General features: G+C 38.5%; 2 protein-coding genes across 5 annotated transcripts in view; both read right to left on the bottom strand.

Annotated features, from left to right (window-relative positions):
* Positions 1-661: 661 nt before the first annotated feature.
* On the bottom strand, positions 662-8,147 carry mdka (midkine a). The gene is made up of 5 exons (XM_059532907.1): positions 7,994-8,147; positions 3,324-3,406; positions 2,254-2,421; positions 1,926-2,087; positions 662-1,512 (listed from the first exon to the last, which is right to left on the bottom strand). The coding sequence occupies exons 2-5, from the start codon at positions 3,403-3,405 to the stop codon at positions 1,484-1,486; spliced, it is 441 nt and encodes a 146-aa protein (XP_059388890.1). The 5' UTR covers position 3,406; positions 7,994-8,147; the 3' UTR covers positions 662-1,483.
* A 4,959-nt stretch (positions 8,148-13,106) lies between these two features.
* The window catches only part of dgkza (diacylglycerol kinase, zeta a), a 60,115-nt gene continuing 54,907 nt past the window's right edge, over positions 13,107-18,314 (bottom strand). For all 4 annotated transcript variants that reach the window (XM_059532858.1, XM_059532866.1, XM_059532875.1 and 1 more), the window contains one exon: positions 13,107-14,794. In XM_059532858.1, coding sequence (XP_059388841.1) covers positions 14,678-14,794 — 117 coding nt within the window. In that variant the 3' untranslated portion in view covers positions 13,107-14,677. The remainder of the gene's footprint in view (positions 14,795-18,314) is intronic.

Below are 18,314 nucleotides of genomic sequence, written 5' to 3'. Positions count from 1 at the left end.
AAAAGAAATTAAACCAGATTTCCATTTTTCTGAATGTTTTAAACTTACCAATTGCTTTGGTCTTCTTCTGATACATGAACTGTGTTGAAGTAGGCTGTTCACTACAAATCTATAAAAAGTATCCAGAACCATGATGCAAACTCTTAAGAAGGCTTCACATTGGAATATCATTATCTCTAAGAGAGTTATGAAACTTTTTAAACTGTACTAAAGAAATTCATTCATGCAATCAAATCGGTTACTAAATATTGTTCTTCTGCAATTCTGAAAATAGGAAAAATCAAACCTTGGAATCTTGTTAGATGACCAATGCAGCAAAATGACTTTGCCCATCGTGCTCTCTTTCCTTCGTACACTTCAAATGTTTATAAAATGTTAATTATTATAGCGATTCATAAATACATCCCCCAATTAACTGTACCTGCTGAAGGGCAAAGTCAATGTTTATTACCCCAGTGAAGCTGATGGAATGAACACACTGTAATTATTGATTATCTACCACTGCCCTTAAAGAGCTAGTGTACATAAGAGTGTACGTAAGAGCTTCTTTTTCTATTGCATAAAGCTTAATAAAAATCTTAAGCGCACTGACCAAGAGGAGAGGAGAATGCTTTTTCTTTATATATTCATAAACACACATATTGGTTTGCATAATGAGAAATTTGGAGGGCTCAAGTGTCTTTAATAATGAACTATCATCACTCATTTACCTTTAGTTAACACTACATAACACACACCGCTCAAAACATTACTGCCTTTCTTAAATGATTATATAAAAAAGGGTTTGCACAAGAGGGAACGGTCTCCTCTCCGTGCAGTTTAATGCTGGTAACCCTCTGTCACCCTTAGGTCTGTTAGTAACAGTCAAGTCAAAAAGAAAAGAAAAGTAACAGTATTATGGTATTTTCACATTTACATTAACTACACCTTTTATAGAAAAAGAGAAATCATTTATTTCAAACAACACTCCTCAGTTTTATATTTTAGGATACACAAAAAAGAGAAGGGTGACTTATCCAAACACTACTTGTATACCCTACTAGTAATATAATCCTGTAAATTACACAATTTTACAAAAGCAAATTTGTAAGTAAAACAGTAATAAAACAGATGTGTCTGATTGAATTCTACTGATTGTTGTCCTTTAGCAAATGAGAGGCCTGAGGCTTACACAGCTGATAGATAGTAGAGACAGAGAGAGAGATCTGTGCTGGAGGGAAACATCAGAGGAATGGGTCAACTACAGGGCACCACACGCTAAGCAACAGCATTTTATTCTCCCCTCCCCCACACATCAAAGAGTCACATAACGTGTCAAACACTCAGCTGGTTCTCTGTCATAGTCTTCTAAAGCTATGTGTTTGTGGCTATAGTGCGAGTTCGGCTCATGCTGAAGAACACTGAGTATAGAGATATAAAAGGCCGTGTTTGGATGACAGATGATCACGGGGTGTTTACTGCTCCTCTGGATCTCATGCTCCCTTTAGTTTCCTTTCCCCTTGCCTTTCTTTCCTGTGGAGATATTGACACAAAATCTCATTAGTCAGATCCAGCGGTAAAGCCGAACCTCTTGACGACGCCTCCCTATCTCACGCTGGTTAGAAATGCATATGCTCTAAGAAAATAATGCTACAGTATTATTGCATGAATCCACATTCCGATAAGCATATTAACCACAAACATATGATTCGAAAGGAAAGACATCTGCCTCTTATGCATGAGCAGAGGTTCATTATTGATTTCAGAATCCCACTCAGAAGCCCACCACGGCCAACAGGCCAAGATTACACAACCAGAGCAGATTACACACATTCAGCCAAACCAAATTAAACTACTGCTTACACCTGTTGAGTCATGTGTGTTTGAGGAAGCTCTTGTTAAAAAACTTAAATAGCTCAGTTTTGGGTTTGATGTTGAAGGTGTACCTTTGGGTTTGTTTTTGATCTTGGTGGTGCATGGTTTGGACACAGAGATGGTTTGCTGACAGTCGACGCTGAAGAGAGCCTTTACCAGAGTGCCAGAGCGGCTCTTTGTGCTTGAGGCAGCGTCACACTCGCCCCAGTTCCCAAACTTATACTTGCAGTCGGCTGCAATTTAGTATGATGGTATAAAGATGATATAAAATGCACAGAACAAACAGAAATACACAGCAACACAAAAGCACTTAATATAAAAATTAAATGCCAGAAATAAAAGTGAAGGCTAAATTTAATAAGAAACTGAAAATTAAAGCTGTATGTATGTTTTACTCACCTCCAAAGTCTTTCTTCCAGTTGCAGGGCACTCGGCATTTGACTTTCTTGGTCTGCTCATTGCAGGTGCCTTCCCTCATGCCTGCTCCACAGTCTCCGTTATTGGCCACACAACTGCCAAAGCGCCACTCCGCACAGTCCGAACCATCCTTACCTCCTTTATTCTTCTCTGTCACATGACACACAGGAAGCGTTATTTCACTAATCCCCTTCAGCCAAGTAGCACAAACTCATGCAAAACTGCTTAGGTTTAAAAGCAACATATTTTTTGTGATCTGTCAGTATTTGCTTAAAGGGATAGTTCACCCAAAACTGAAAAGATATTTTGAAGAATGCTGGTAACCAAATAGTAGCTGGTAACTACTGGCTTCCATATTCCATAGCATGGGAATCAATGGCTACCAGTAACTTTTTGATTACATTTGATAACATTTTTCAAAATATTTTCTTTTACAGGAGAAATATACTCTTGGAACAACTTGAGGGTGAGTAGATGATGACAATTTTCATTGGGTGAACTGTACCTTTAAGGCTGGAGTATACTAAAAGAACAGAACACATTTTAAAACACTAGGCATCACACTTGTCGCATTTGTAAATGGTTACAGAAGAAAACAACTTGTCAATATACAGCAAACATTTGAAAATCACACACCAGCAGACTTGCAAGCCGATCCTAACACCACAAACTTTTATAGAAGAAGCACGATGAATGAAAATATGCGTTCTAAAACTGGCTCAAAATATCATGTTTGGATAGCAAATAGAAATATCATGTTTGTAATCCTTCAACTGGATGAAATCACAGTCAGAAGCTAAAATTTGGAGTCTGTGCCCATCATACACTAAATGCAATTTCTATAAAATGCCCAAAAATTGTAGACAGGCTCAGACTTCCAGCAACTAGCGATGACTTGTCCATACTCCAAATTGGGGCAATTTTTTTTAAAAAGTAGTGTATTCCAGCCTTAAGATTCAAAGTGTGAAATCACAGGATATAATTCTATATGAGAACTGAACTAATACAAGAAATAAAAGAGGAGAGAGATGGTCTCTTGCAATATTTTATACCTTTCTTGTTTTTCCCCGCCTCTGTGGTCACGATCATTAAGGCCAGCAGCACCACGATGAGGGTGGAAAACAGGCCACGCATTCTGAAAAACACACACAATCATCAGCTGTTGCAGAGCAAAATTACAATTTCTGTAATAAGTACGGTTATCAAAGGGCAGGACAGTAATCTAGCCATCTAAATGTGTATTTTTAATTACATTTTCTTTTAGGATGACACATTTACAGGAATGTTTTATTAATGTAAAATGTCCCTGTCAACTAAATAAATACAGAAAAATAAAAAAATAAAAAATCTATGCTGAGGCATTACTTTGCCCATTTAATATTTCAAATTCCCAATTATAGATGAATGAATGGAGCTGATAAGAGTGATCATTCAGAATGATTAATTAGAGCTTCACTGACTGAATTCAATGGACTGGCATTCAAATGTCGCAGACTTGGCTCGTGCAAACACAAAAGGTCATAATGCTGGAGGACTGCATGATTCTCTGCTATCACTGCCACCAGATTATAATATAACAACAGCGCTTAAATTTCTCCAGCCGCCCAGAGAAATGGCACACAAACACATCACACAGAAGTATGATGTAACAGCTACTGAAATGGGAGAATACATGGTGAATTATAATAATATGGCACCGAAAGCACCGCCACTCTACAAGCGTGTTGCTTTGAATCAGGAAACATAAACATCCAAAACAACACAAGAACATTCGCAACCCTGACTAACATCCATTCACACGCAAGAGAAAGAGACTTGACGTATGTCTTTGAATGTGTCCTTCTGTCCTGCTGGTATCCGGCTCCAGAGACTCAGTCCTCACATCTGTGTTTTCTCTCTCTCTGCTCAGCTGTGTATCAATGGTGTGCACTTATAAATCTCTGTTGCTCTTCTGCTTCTCAACATGTCAGCATTAAAACAAAAACAAAAACAAGACCCCACAGTGCAGACAACGGTGGGACGTTTATTCCATTAACACCATGAATGGTAGGTGCAAAATTTAGATAGAGATTTTTTTTTCTGAGAAAAAGACCATTTTCAATCTCACATTTGTTTGCCTGGATCATCTCAAATGAGAGTTCCTCCATGTACACAGATCTTCTTCTATGGGTTTGTGTTTGCGACTTTGGCTGCGTGAGTGCGCTCTTTAGCCTCTGCTTGTGATCTCCATGGCGATGATTTGCCCGCGTGCTGTGAGATAGTAGGAGTGTATTGTGTGAAGAGAATGGAATCATCGCCGCGGGACGCCATTCTTCCGGAACGAGAGAACTGAAGCAGCAGCTCACGCAGAGACGTACACTCACATATGGACCCACACAGATTACAGAACGCACATTCACACATCAGCCAGCTTCCCACAGACACATTTACTAACAACTCAGAACCACTGTCAGTGTGGGAGTGATTTTTTTGTCAATAAGACGACCTGGTTCAGAGTTCTGTTCGCAGGAAAAGCAATTAACGGTAACAAAAGCTGATCTCCTGTTGAAAGAGAGGACGGTCTCTGTAAGACGCAAGACTCAAGGCAGCCAGAATTAGTTGGAGTGATGAAAAGCAGTATTGTACTGTCTTTGAGGATAATTAAGCATCTATTAGGTCCAAACAAGTCTTTTAGTTCTGACTATACCACTGTCCATACACTGCAGTTGAAGTGTCCGTCCTTCCATTCATTTAATCACATTGACCATTTTGCTCTGGAGGACCCATCGGATCACGTTTTCTAGCTGCTCTTGTTCCCATCGTGGTTGGGGTATTTCACAGCCGTAACTTCCACCTCAAACGCCGTCCCTCATCACTCAGGCACCAGACCTTTACAGGTCACCATAAGCAGAGGCAGTAAAAATGCTTTCTACAGTACCTCTGTTTTTTCTCTCCATCTTTCACTCTCTGACAGTAAATGCTCTTCTAAAGCTGTTTATAAAATATTCTGTTGACCCAGTAAATCCTGCAACTCTCTCCAAACAGTAATTAAGTGTCAGCCACTCAGCAGAGCGTGACTAACCTCTCTCAGAAAAACACAAATCTCGAGCACCCCAACCCCCATTTTCCTGGCCCAAAAATTTCTTCACCCCCTCTCCGGGTCCCAAAAATTCCCCCTCCTCACCTTTTTTTCTCTGACCCTTCTCCAAAATGTCTCATCAGGCAGTCTTCTTTGTGGGGTATGTGTGTGTGTGTGTGTGTGTATGAATGATGGGGGCTGGTGGGGTGGGGGGGGGTGGGGGAGGGGGGGTGTTCCAGACATCCTAACGAGGCTGTTCTGACCCGCTGGGTCCACACACACAGAAAACCCTTTAAAAGCCCCATTTCTCTCACAGAAACACATGCTCTTTGAGGGCCTTACTCACTCATCATACGCCATGGGGCTTCCATTATCACAAGCGCAGAGGAATGCGGGAACGCTGGACACACACGGTTTCTCTTCTCTCCCCTCCTCTGGTCCTCTCTCCTCCCCTCACATCTTTTCAGAGTGTTCCAACACCCAGCGCTCAAGAGTGCGAGTCCCTCGCCGCGCAACCAGCTGGACTTCAAACTCATTTCCATAGCAGAGAAAACAACACAAAGCTCTGACCCACTTCACTCATAGTAAGACATATGGCACAGTTTCACGCTTATCAGTGCCACTTTTCAATTACAGATTTCCATTTGGAGTCTTTCCTTTCAACAGCTCTTAATCTCTATTACAAGCACTGCGTTTTTCTGTAAAGGCTATATTAAACGGAGGTGCTTTCATTAAGTCTGAAGCAAAGCAGGCCCTTAAGGCTGAGCTGGTACTGAGCGTTAGTCTTCAGACACAGCGCAGGAGGAGTTCAAGTCTGCACTGGTTTTATCAGTCATCTAAACCGCAGAGAGAGAGACAGACTGACAGACAGACAGACACGGGGGAGGAGAGAGACGTCTGGAGACAGTGTTCTAACCAAAAACAGCTGTTTAAGTTCACTTCAGCACAAGATTTACTCAAACACAGGTCTGAGGCTAGCAGTCGTAAATCATTGTAAGTCTCCCATCATTCTTTCTGATGGGTGTATGCAGCTGGGTTATGTCCACACAAACACACACACACACACACACACACACACACACACACACACACACACAAAGGCTGTCACCAGTCCAGTGCTGTGAAGCATTAGTTAAGTGTTACACCAAATGCTTTCTGACAGAAACTGACTAGCATAGCACTGGAGGCCTGTGAATCTGAGGGTTCAGAGTTAGTGAGGCACACACAACAATTAACATGTAACTATATCTGTGCTCTTTAAAGAGAAATCAGTGACTGAGACACGTTATCTACTCACCCTGAGGACATACAGTACACTCATTTATCCAGTTAAACGCATATCTTTACTATGCAAGGGCAAGAGAGCTTCGTAATATCACTCTGAAACACTCCAATTCAACTGTGTAGTAATGTGAAATAAACCCTTGAAAGCATATGAAACTTGCTCCGAGTGGTGTCTTATATAAATGATAACTATAATACGCATTTGTGCGCACTGCCCAGAATTATTCATATGAACTGGTTAACATTCATGTGATCAGGTTTCATCTCTCACTTACTGTCTGTTTTATTTTATCTGATCACAGTGTTTTTACCCAGGGAATCTCTCTGTCTCTCTCTCTGCTATATGCTCACATCAAAACAGGGCAGAGGCCAAAAGGTTGAATGTTTACAACTTTGCTGAAGTGCTGTGAAGTAGTATAGCTCCAAATATGTAATCCCTTGAATAAAAGTTTTTTTTTTCACTTTCTTCCCACTCTGGGATGAAAAGGCCCTGAAAGTGTGTAAAGAAAGAGAAATGAACGAGTGTGTGTGTGTGTTGGGGGTCAGAATGCAGGTCAGGTGAAAAGGGTCTCTGAAAGAGCAAGAGAAGAAAAGATGAAACGCGGTCCTCTTCCTTTCTGCCCTGCACCCTTTGACCATACTCACTTTAATCACTCTATCCAAGAGGAGAGAGAGGGAGTGAATGAAGCCAAGAGCATTAAATGCACAATGATACAACACACACACACAAGATTTGAACAAGAGAACTGAATTATGGTGATTACACACACACTTTTCATATGCACTTCATTTCATAAATACACTATTTACATTTCAGTAAGGCTGAAATAAGCCAATGTCAAAAGTACATAGAATAATAAGATACTTATGACACTGACAAGCATCTGTGCAATAATTTTGCTTAGTTTAGACCACCACATGCTATGTGTAAAAAATTCATTCATATTAATACTATGAAAATCAACTTTCATTATCAACTGACGGTCCTCCAACTCGTCCCGTGCAGTAAACCGTTTCCTACATTGCAAGAATGCAACAGCTCGCGGCACAAACGTAGTCTCGCCTCAGAACGTCTAGAAACTTCATTTATGGATAACAAAACCCCATTGAATTCATATCGGAGGTTTATCTAAACGCTCTTCTTTAATAGTTTTAGTCCTCAGAAAAATCTACTTTTAAAACTGTGTTGTCCGCACTTCGTGTCTAAATATTTTTATTCGTATATGTATATCGCGTGAAAAAAATAGATATACGTTAACTTTTTCGATTTATATCTTTCCAGTGGCACTTTTTACAAAAGTTTAACGGATTAAATCAAACAGAAAACCCATAACTGATCATATAACAACTGTTGATGTGAAAAGAGCAAAGTGAACTCACTTGTTTTCTGTTGAAAGTTTCCACACTGAAAAACTAAATTGTCTTGCTTAAGTTTCGAGTGTGAACTCTTCTCCAGCATCCGCCTTTATGCGTCGCTCCGACTCTTTGTTTCCCCCCAAACTAATTTAATCTGCTTCTCTCCCCCTGAAGCCCATTTAAATGAACCCCTCCGTGACGTCGCAGCCCACGTCAGCCTCGGTCAATAGACCTCAGGCACAGCCATAAAACCTGAACTGTAAATCAATTTAAAAATTTAATAATTATTATATTATTAGACAATATAATAAGAACAATATACTTAAAATAGCAATTCAGTATACAGTACAGTACTATACATATATATAGGCTAATAAAAAAATAAATTAAAAAAATTAAATACACAAATTCTACTGTGAAAGCAAAACTCTCCACCTATTAATTGAAAACAGAGATGGCTGTGTTCACAAACACTTTTGGCAGTTGCTTATAGGACAGAAACCCAATAAGACTAAATCAAACGATCAAAACACCCAAAGGAAAAATAGTACAGAGAGAAAACAAAATGTCAACAGAGGATATAAAACAATGTATCGGACTACCATGATCAATGCTGAACTGACTATATGACTATTTACAAATTCAGCATCCAAACAAGTAGATGTCTACTTGTATCATTGTATAGGAACCTGGCTACCAAGAACAGAACCTCCGGATTATGTACTATAACCACGTTAATATTACAAACAAGTACCATCTCAATTTTGCAAAACATCATTTAAAAAGAAAAAAGGACAAAAAAAAATTCTATAGAAATGTAATGGATAGAAACTCTGGTAGGAAGTTCAAACCTTGCTGGAATTTTGGTCTCTTACCACAAAAAGGTCACCTACATCAATAAAAACAGGACAGGTTGAATCTGTAAAATATCTCTTTAAATCATAAAAGTACTTTCTTACAGTTCTGTGTATATTTTTGTTTATACTGCAAACGCCTAAATCATTTTAAACCGTAAAAATGTTTTCAGAGGCTATAGATTCTCTTCTTTTTTGCCTGCTATGTGATTTCACGTGGGTGTATTTGTGAATGTGTGTGTAGACCCCTAGGGGCAGGAAACAGCGGCTCAATAGGACAAATGGTGCAGTCAGATAAACAATCTCTCCGCAGGCCTAGACAGGCCAGAACAGAACACATACAATGATCTAAGCCAACTCATAAAGCCATTCTCATAGCGTTCACATACTGTAAAACCTACTCTGACTATACAAACACACACTTGTCGCACAATCATGCACTTTTACAGCAGCACACACATGGCCCCTAGCCTATAGATCAATAAAAAATTATGGTAAACTACACAGATGTGGAGCATCAGATGACATTTTTGTTGATGGCAGATTTGAAAATGGATTTTTATAGTTTTTCTGTAAGCTTTACATTTCATTCAGAGCACCTTCTGTAGTTCTTGCTTTAAAAATAATGCCTATAATAGCCAACATGCATTACATGTGAATATAGGATTGAGTGGATTTGATCACGTAAGTTATAGCATGTATTGTAAAACGTTTTATTGTATTTTTTTCTTTGAATGCAATGTACTGTCCATTTCACACATCCGCTCCAAGAGGACTAAAAAGACCACAGGGAAAATGGTGTGGGGTGGGGGCGATCGAGGAAATCAAAGTGGGGTGAGGAACAAAGAGAAAGAAAGAACGGGTTGAGCGGTTGGGAGGTTTATACAGGCTACATATTTTGTAGCAATCTGAAAAGGCAAGACCTCCTCCTTGATCTCCACAGTGAAACCTCTGTCTCCCAACAGAGGACCAGATGGAACAATCACTGCTTGAATAAAAGGCAGCTCACAGCCACCACAAATGATCATAAAACCCCAACACTCCTCCTCTCGCCACTCTCTGCTTTGGATCAGCGGGAAGTCATGGGAAAGCTTGCCAAATGGGCAAAGGGTGAACCAGCATGTGAGTGTTTGTCCATGAAAAGGTTAAAGAGTTGAGGGTGAAGTCTAGCTTTCTAAGATAGAAGTGAAGCTGGCGTTCATGGTGTGATTATTCACTCAGAGCTTGACCAGAAGAATGGACTTCATCTCACATACACATTTTTATTTATAGTTTTAAATATGTAATGAAAGACGACCGCAATGACTTTAAACAGTGAAGATGTTATTCAGTTAATGCCATGTATCATAATCTAACAATGGACAACAATTACATCATTTTGTAAATCTAGGTTAATGTTAATTTGTGTGTTATTGTTTGTTGTCAATTCATGTTCATTCACATTGCATTCAATCATGTTAATTTACACAACCTGAAAAATTTGATGAATAAATTCTGTAAAAAAAATTTGTTCAACATTAGTTTGTGATGATGTATTCATTAAATATATATATTTTTATATTTTCAAGTCTGACACAATCATAATTAAGAAAAAAATACAAATAAGATAAACAACAATAAAAATTATAATTAAATAAAAACAAACAAAGAAATAAAATCTTGCATAGAGCACATCATCAGGATTCTACTGTACAGTCATATCATTTATGGTGATAACTCAATGACTGATATCATGACTCTTTTATTGGGACAGGAATTGCATTTCTCTTATTAATACCTGCTTCTCATCTCTGAGCCGACAGCTCACTCCTGCAGAGACAAAAAGAAACTCGGTATCAGAGTCTGGGGGAAATGTTGTTAATACATTCCAAGGATGATAAAACCGTATTGAAATGGAAATAGTTCTGAGCTGTTTCAGACTGCAAAGCCTCACATTCATCCATCTGTGGACTAGAGGGAGACCTGAATGCAATACAGAAGAATATACATTTTTCAAAAGCCTCTAAAAAACAAAACATTAAATGTAAATAGGGTTATTATAAATAACTAAAAAAAGATTAAAACATAAATTAAATATATTAGATGAAAGCTTCACCTCAAGGCAACATTTCAAAGTTGAAGTACAAAAATTACTTACTGAAAACAAAATAAAAATAAACATGTCTTCATAAAAATTATCAGTATTGAATTTCCAACTAGCAAATAAATAGCCACAAAATACTTACAAATTCAATACTGATGTGGACCATCTTACCTTAAAATAAGCAGCCACTGTTTAATCAACCTATATGAAAACATATCTGACGAGTTCTTAAGGCATAGATAAAGCATTTATGTTCAAGTGGTGGATCAGATCTAACTCTTATCCTTTACGCTGAATCAGACATTTTTTGCTTTAAAGTTATTCACTGATTCAAATTATTCATAGGCTTTGTAAGATTATTATAAGGACAGAAAGATCACTCAACATCCAGTCTCTTAAAATATTTGTTAGAAGCAACAAATGACCTTGCTGTTCAGTATGAAATATTCAGTAGGCTTTATTATTTTATTAACCAGACAGCAACAGATAAGTTCACTGAAGAGATAAATATTAACTGCATTACAGAACAAAATATTCATAAAACATTTCTTCAAATCCAATATATTGCACTGGAACCCATACTTTCTGGTTTCTCCCTGTAAATCAATGAAAGAGGCAGTTCTTCATCGTCTTACTGCTTTCATGCATCTCAATGATGGCTAAAGGCTGAAGAGTTTAATTGAGCAAGAAAATGTACAGCAACAAAACACATTCAGAAATTCAAAACACATACATTACATTGCTTTGCCCTTTGAAAGTAAAAGTAAGATTTCCATATAAGAATCAAAAAATGTGAGATTTCTTGGAAAATCTCATCTCTTAAGTATGCCATAAAAAATGGAGTGTGCATTCATAATGTTGGTGATGAAGTACTGAAAATGGAATATACTTCAATAATGTCTCCACTATATGAAGAAAAATAGGATATTAGAGAAAAGTAAATAATGGCAAAACTAGTGCTTGCAGTGTATTGCTGACGATAAGAGAGGCTGAAATAAGCCATGTATTTAAAATTGGTTTTAATAAGATAATGGCAGGACATGTAAGGTCCAGCTGTAAATAGCTGCTTGAGACAACATGTATGAATTATTTATAATGAAGCACTGTAAATGATCTGATGGTTGGACGAGAAAAAATCATAGCAGAGGAGACTGAAGGGTAATATGATGCTGCCAGCATCACTAACAATCTCTTCTGAATGAGCCACAGAGTAAATGGATCAACACCAAAACAAAATAACCATATCATTAAAGCCTGGGTGATAAAATCTTAAAACTAGACTAAATTAAAAGTAACAGTGCAGGGCCAATGCAGGGCATAGACCTCACTTGCCCTTAGAGATATAGAAATGATATGCTAAATGCAGTCTACAGCACTTAAAAACTGGCCATTAAAATATCAAGTTCATGCAGTAGAACATTATCATGCCAGTTAAAGATTCATATTGCTAGTGATCAGGTATGGAATTGTGGACACACTCATATTTGAAAATTACTTAAGTAATTTAAGGTTGTTGTATTTCTATGGAAATACAAGTCCAAATCAATTAGACATTTTACAGAAAAAAAGTGTAAGAAGTATAGAAGAGCATTGTAGCAAGGTTCTAACATATTTTAAATTAAAACGTTGTAACAAACTCAGTACAACTGCTTTCTAAGATTTAAGCTTTAAAAACACGGTCCAAGTGATGATGAATGAGTTAAAGGAATGAAGTTGGCATGATTAAGTATAAAGCTCTGTTGGGATGAAGACCATTTACAGTGTCAGCCCATCTGCTAGCTTTGGTTTCTCCCAGAATGCATTTGTGAACCGATGTCTGTCTAAACCAGTGGTTCCCAACCCTGACCCTGGAGGCATCCCAACAGTGCACGTTCTGCATGTCTCCTTAATCAAACAAACCTGATTCAGGTCATTGTTGGGAATTTGCAGTGTTGGGAACCACTGGTCTAAACTATATGAAACTGCTTTTTGATTACTATAGTATGGGAGTTATTTAGTAACACCAATCGTAAAAACGTATTCGTGTCCTATACATATCAGCCTTTACACTTCTCAGATGGAACATGTAAAGAATAGGATGAAAGGATGAAAATAGAAACAATTTCAATTGACAACAAACCCAATTTTTCATACTAAAAAGGTCTAAGGGGGGTATCTCAGACCTTTAAAAAAGGTCTTCGAATTTTAAGTAATCCGATCATTAAGACATATCACATGTTTATTGAAAGAGTTCAGTGAGTTCAGTGTTTATGGCATATGATGTCATTCATATAATCTCGTTCATCAAGGCTCCTGTCAAACAGCTGTCTGGGTAAAAGGGTGAGATGGATGGATAGATGGTTTTTGAAACACTCAAACTTTCCAAAGAAAGAACATTACTAAGAGTGCTGAAAATGCATTTCCAACAGCAAATGAAGAGCACTAAAGATGCTAGTGTGTTAACCCAAACACAGTGTTACTTATTTAAAAATATGAATACACATACATACTGTATAATTACATTGTAAAGAACTTTGAAATAAGTGGGTCATATCATTGATGAAGTAGTAACTCTCTGGACAGAGAAGAGTTTCATCCTATAATGTAAATAAGTCATAAATTACTTATATTATTAAATATGTACGCTTTCAATGCCAAATGAATTTCAATATATAATGATTTAGGAAAATAAATATATAAGCATCCTAGAATCTCGTCTAAATGTCTAAAAGACATCAGCACTAAAAAAAAAACCGAAACAAAACGATAAACTCTTACAGAGTGCGTTGTTTTATCACAAAGATTTAAGAAAAATTAGCTGAATCACAAAGAGATCTATTCTCAACTCCAATAAACCAAAGTCTAATTTACAGAGTTTTATAATACAAACATGACCACACATCTTTTAGAGCTACAAATTATATAAACATCTATTTACTTAAAAATATTGTAGGAAAGAAGCTGTATTTTAGTACAACAATTATAAATCCAGAGTATAGAATAAAGAAGGCAATCAAAGCTACAGTGCAAATGCCTCTTAAACAGAAGCTACTAGAAACAGCACAGAAATCTATGAAAATGCAAAATCCTTCCCATGACACACCTGAAAAACATCTAAATAGTTCTGATACTTGAGATCAAGAACCCAGAGAACATTCCTATCTTTGAACCAACCTGAACTCTTTCAGTGCAGGGCAATCTAAAAAGTTACATTATACTGTACATTAACAACATGTCATTTAATGGCTCTACTGTCTTTAGGAAATAAGTCAGCTAACTGAAATGTTGGTTCTGGTTAATGCACTGTACCACCAACCAGATTATTGCTCAGCCATGACAGAGCAATACTGAACCTAGTTGTGGAGTCAGGGCTATGGTGAATGCTCCAGATACTTTTACAGACAGGGATGAATCTGGGGACAGACACCTCACCATGCATCTTTAAATCCTCATCATATTCGTTTAACATTCAGCATTGTCAAACTAGAAAAGCAAGCTTGATGAGTGCATTAACATATGGATTCTGTCTCATAAATACAAACTCTTAAGATGTTTTGGCAGTGTGATGAAATGAAAGACATTAAGTCCAACAGGTCATTCAGAGAAAGATGATGAAAGCTTGGGACCTCTTCAGAGACTGTAAAGTGTGCAACCATCTTCCCTCTCTGGGAATGTATCACCCCCCCTGCGGTCCAGAGAGCCTAAGACAGGTTTAGTGATACATTTTTGGTAACTGTTGTTTTGGCACAAAAAGGAGGGCACCGGTTGAGGTGAGGGTTGAGAGGTTAAAGGTCAAACAGCAGTCTCCTGGTCCTCACGCTGGATCATTTGGTAGTGCTGGCGGTTCTCGAGATACGCCGCAAGTTCTGCATCTTTCGCCTTCTCAGCGCGATGCTTTGGAGTGTCGCCCTGGAAATGAAGAGACATGTTAAGTCCAAACATAACTAACTCACTGACAGACAGACAGACAGACAGACAGACAAAAAAAATTTCAAATGCTGTGGAAAAGTTCATTTATTTCAGTAATTCAACTCAAATTGTGAAACTTGTGTATTAAATAATTCAGTGCACACAGACTGAAGTAGTTTAAGTCTTTGGTTCTTTTAATTGTGATGATTTTGGCTCACATTTAACAAACACCCATCAATTCACTATCTCAAGAAATTAGAATATGTTGACATGCCAATGTGATAATAAACTCAAAACACCTGTAAAGGTTTCCTGAGCCTTCAAAATGGTTTCCCAGTATGGTTCACTAGGATACACAATCATGGGGAAGACTGCTGATCAGACAGTTGTCCAGAAGACAATCACTGCCACCCTTCACAAGGTGGGTAAGCCACAAACATTCATTGCCAAAGAAGCTGGCTGTTCACAGAGTGCTGTATCCAAGCATGTTAACAGAAAGTTGAGTGGAAGTGAAAAGTGTGGAAGCCAACGGAGAGAACCACAGTCTTATGAGGATTGTCAGCAAAATCAATTTAACTCCACAATGAATGGACTGAGGATTAGGTCAAGGCATACAGACATGTCAAGGAATTTGGCAACAGTTGTCATATTCCTCTTGTTAAGCCACTCCTGAACCACAGACAACATCAGAGACATCTTCCATTGGCTAAGGAGAAGAAGAACTGGACTGTTGCCCAGTGATCAAAAGTCCTCTTTTCAGATGAGAGCAAGTTTTGTATTTCATTTGGAAACCAAGGTCCTAAAGTCTGAAGTAAGGGTAAAGAAGCTCATAGCCCAAGTTGCTTGAAGTCCAGTGTTAAGTTTGCACAGTCTGTGATGATTTGGGGTGCAATGTCATCTGCAGGTATTGGTCCATTGTGTTTTTTTTAAAACCAAAGTCACTGCACCCATTAACCAAATTTTTTAGAGCACTTCATGATCCCTTCTGCTGACAAGCTTTTTGAAGATGCTGATTTCATTTTCCAGCAGGATTTGGCACCTGCCCACACTGCCAAAAGCACCAAAAGTTAGTTAAATGATCATGGTGTTAGTGTGCTTGACTGGCCAGCAAAGAGAATCTGTGGGGCATTGTCAAGAGGAAAATGAGCCACCCACAACCATACACACACTCAGTGGTGGCCAAAATTATTAGAACACTATTATTTTTGACAGGTAAAATATGGTTTTAAGTCAGTTATTTCTATCTTGCTGTAGTGTGCGAGTAGGAAATATCAGTTAACATTTCCAGACATTACTTTTGCCATTAAACGTAATAATAAAGTTTTTGTTTGCACAAGGAGTCTGACAACAGCCAGTGCTCCACACAGAGATCTGATCTCATCTTCATCAGTCTGTCTGGAATAACATGAAGAAACAGAACAAACTGAGACTGACTCAATCCAGAAGAACTGTGGAAATGTCTTCAAGATGCTTCAAGAAACCTGCAAAAGCTACCTGAAAAACTATGTGCAAGTGCAGCAAGGGCAAAAACTGCTTTAAATGCAGAGGATGGTCACACCAAATGCTGATTTTAGTTAATCAAAGTTAATTAAAAAGAAAATCTATTTATAACATTATTTTTGACTGCATTTTTACATTAGTGCCTAAAACTTTTAACAGTACTGTAGCTTGATATAATTGACTATTTATCATTAAACTGTTCTCTGTTCCACTGAGACTCCAATTACAAATACAAACACAAGCTGAAGTTCAAGAACACACTTCGTGAACTGAAGCAAAATACACAGAGAACATCTATGGCCCTAATTATGGACCGTTTCTTTCAGACAAAGTCTTCATGAACAATGAAGAAGAGAAATCAAAGATTGCACTGAGCCTCTAATGGTAAACATGTTCTCTCAGAAAATGCCTCTATTTTTCCATGTTGCTGGTGACAGCATTGCTCAACAGTAATTGTTGTTAATTGCAGGCAGGCCTGGTGCAGAGAGTCTAAGAGAAAAAGTGCTGGACTGTTCCCGTCGGACAGAGCTCGGAGCACTCAAACTGCCCGCCAGGCGCTTTCATTGTTGCGGCACAGATGAAGCCGCCTTTGTTCAGTACTGTACAGTACGACCGGCCACCAACACCTTTTCATACTGCGCAACTTCCAGCGCGGTGCTGCGTCCCTCCATTTTCAGCCTTTCAGATGCAAACAAAGTCAGTTCTGGAAAAGCTGTCAAAAGCTACAGAGTCACAATGGAGACTATTAGCCATGATGAACCAAAAGAGACTAGTTATACAGGAGGAAAAAAAGCTTTGTGGTTAAAAGACTGATCCCTGCAGGGCATGCCGAACAGAAATATAATCACACTTTTAGAGTGCTTTTAAAAACCAGCCTTCCTCATACAAGTCACAAAGGATAGAAGGGGAGAACATTATGGAAAGGATAATGGGAATGCTTATTATATAAAGACAGATGGCTAGCATGTAAAAGAGAAACAGAGGGAGGGAGTCAGAGAGGAGGAGTGTGCTTCATAACAGGGCAACAAACGATGAGTCACTCTATCCTGGATATGATGTTTTCTGGATTGAATGAAACCAAGAGTGCAGGATCCTTAGATTTGATGGAAACAGAGGGAAAGCAGAGCAGAAAAGTGCTGATGAAGCTGTTAATCGCAACAGACCACAGTCAAGGAAAATGGCAGGTCTTGTTCAGATTGAGTCTGTCAGGAGCACAGGGGTACAGTCTTCATGAAGAGGGAAGATGAAAATCATGGGATATCCTCTGAAGAGAAAAATCTTCATCTTGGTCTGCTCTCAGAAGGTGTCAGACCGTTAACTTTACACATTTCATCTCCCTCAACAGCACACGAGTTACTGATAATTACACAGATAGAACTGAAGGCTGTCAGACAGACTGGAGTCCATCGGCACCCAGGAGACTCAATCAGTGCCGTCTCACACATTTATCAGATGGGAGCTGGGAAAGGTCCGTTAGAGGAGACCCAGTGGTAATGCTGAGAGTTCTAACCACAAATGAGATTTCTGTGCTTTTTGGAAAATCATTCCCTCATAGATCTCTTCAAATAAGTAGTTTTTAAATTGATGTTTCTTCTGAAAAGAAGAGAGGCAATAATTAGAGTCTAGTGTGTCTACAGCTGTGTGTAATTTTGCGGTACACCAATCAAAAGTGCTGTAGGAGATCTTGAGTCTCTTGGCTGGATCTGTGGAGGTGAGCGGGGGAGAGGGAGGGTTGCTGGGGGGAAGAATGGTTCCTTGTTTCATGCGGAGGTCTTAGTCAGCACTGACTAACAGAGCATTTGAGTACAGAGACGTTCAGGGATGGAGACCAGCTGGAGGCTGCAGCCAAAATGAGAGAGATCCAAAAGCAACAAACGTCTAAAGACGACCTGCTTGGCATGAATCTGGATTCAGAACTTACCTAAATTATTCCTTCCTAAAATTCTTATAGCAAGTACAAACAGGATTTCAAATGCTATGACATTATTTCTTATTGTGTTTTTGTTAGGTACAATGACAG

Source organism: Carassius carassius, chromosome 3 (genome assembly GCF_963082965.1).
Source record: "Carassius carassius chromosome 3, fCarCar2.1, whole genome shotgun sequence".
In the NCBI taxonomy this organism is placed as follows: Eukaryota; Metazoa; Chordata; class Actinopteri; order Cypriniformes; family Cyprinidae; genus Carassius; species Carassius carassius.
This window is presented reverse-complemented; position numbering and strand designations above follow the sequence as displayed.

Bases quoted from the DNA above. Each gene is read 5' to 3' on its own strand.
- mdka (XM_059532907.1), bottom strand. From the start codon at position 3,405: ATGCGTGGCCTGTTTTCCACCCTCATCGTGGTGCTGCTGGCCTTAATG. The intron at 2,422-3,323 runs GTATAAAATATT...GTCATGTGACAG, and splicing joins GGCGGGGAAAAACAAGAAAG to AGAAGAATAAAGGAGGTAAG. The intron at 1,513-1,925 runs GTACACCTTCAA...ATATCTCCACAG, and splicing joins GATCAAAAACAAACCCAAAG to GAAAGAAAGGCAAGGGGAAA.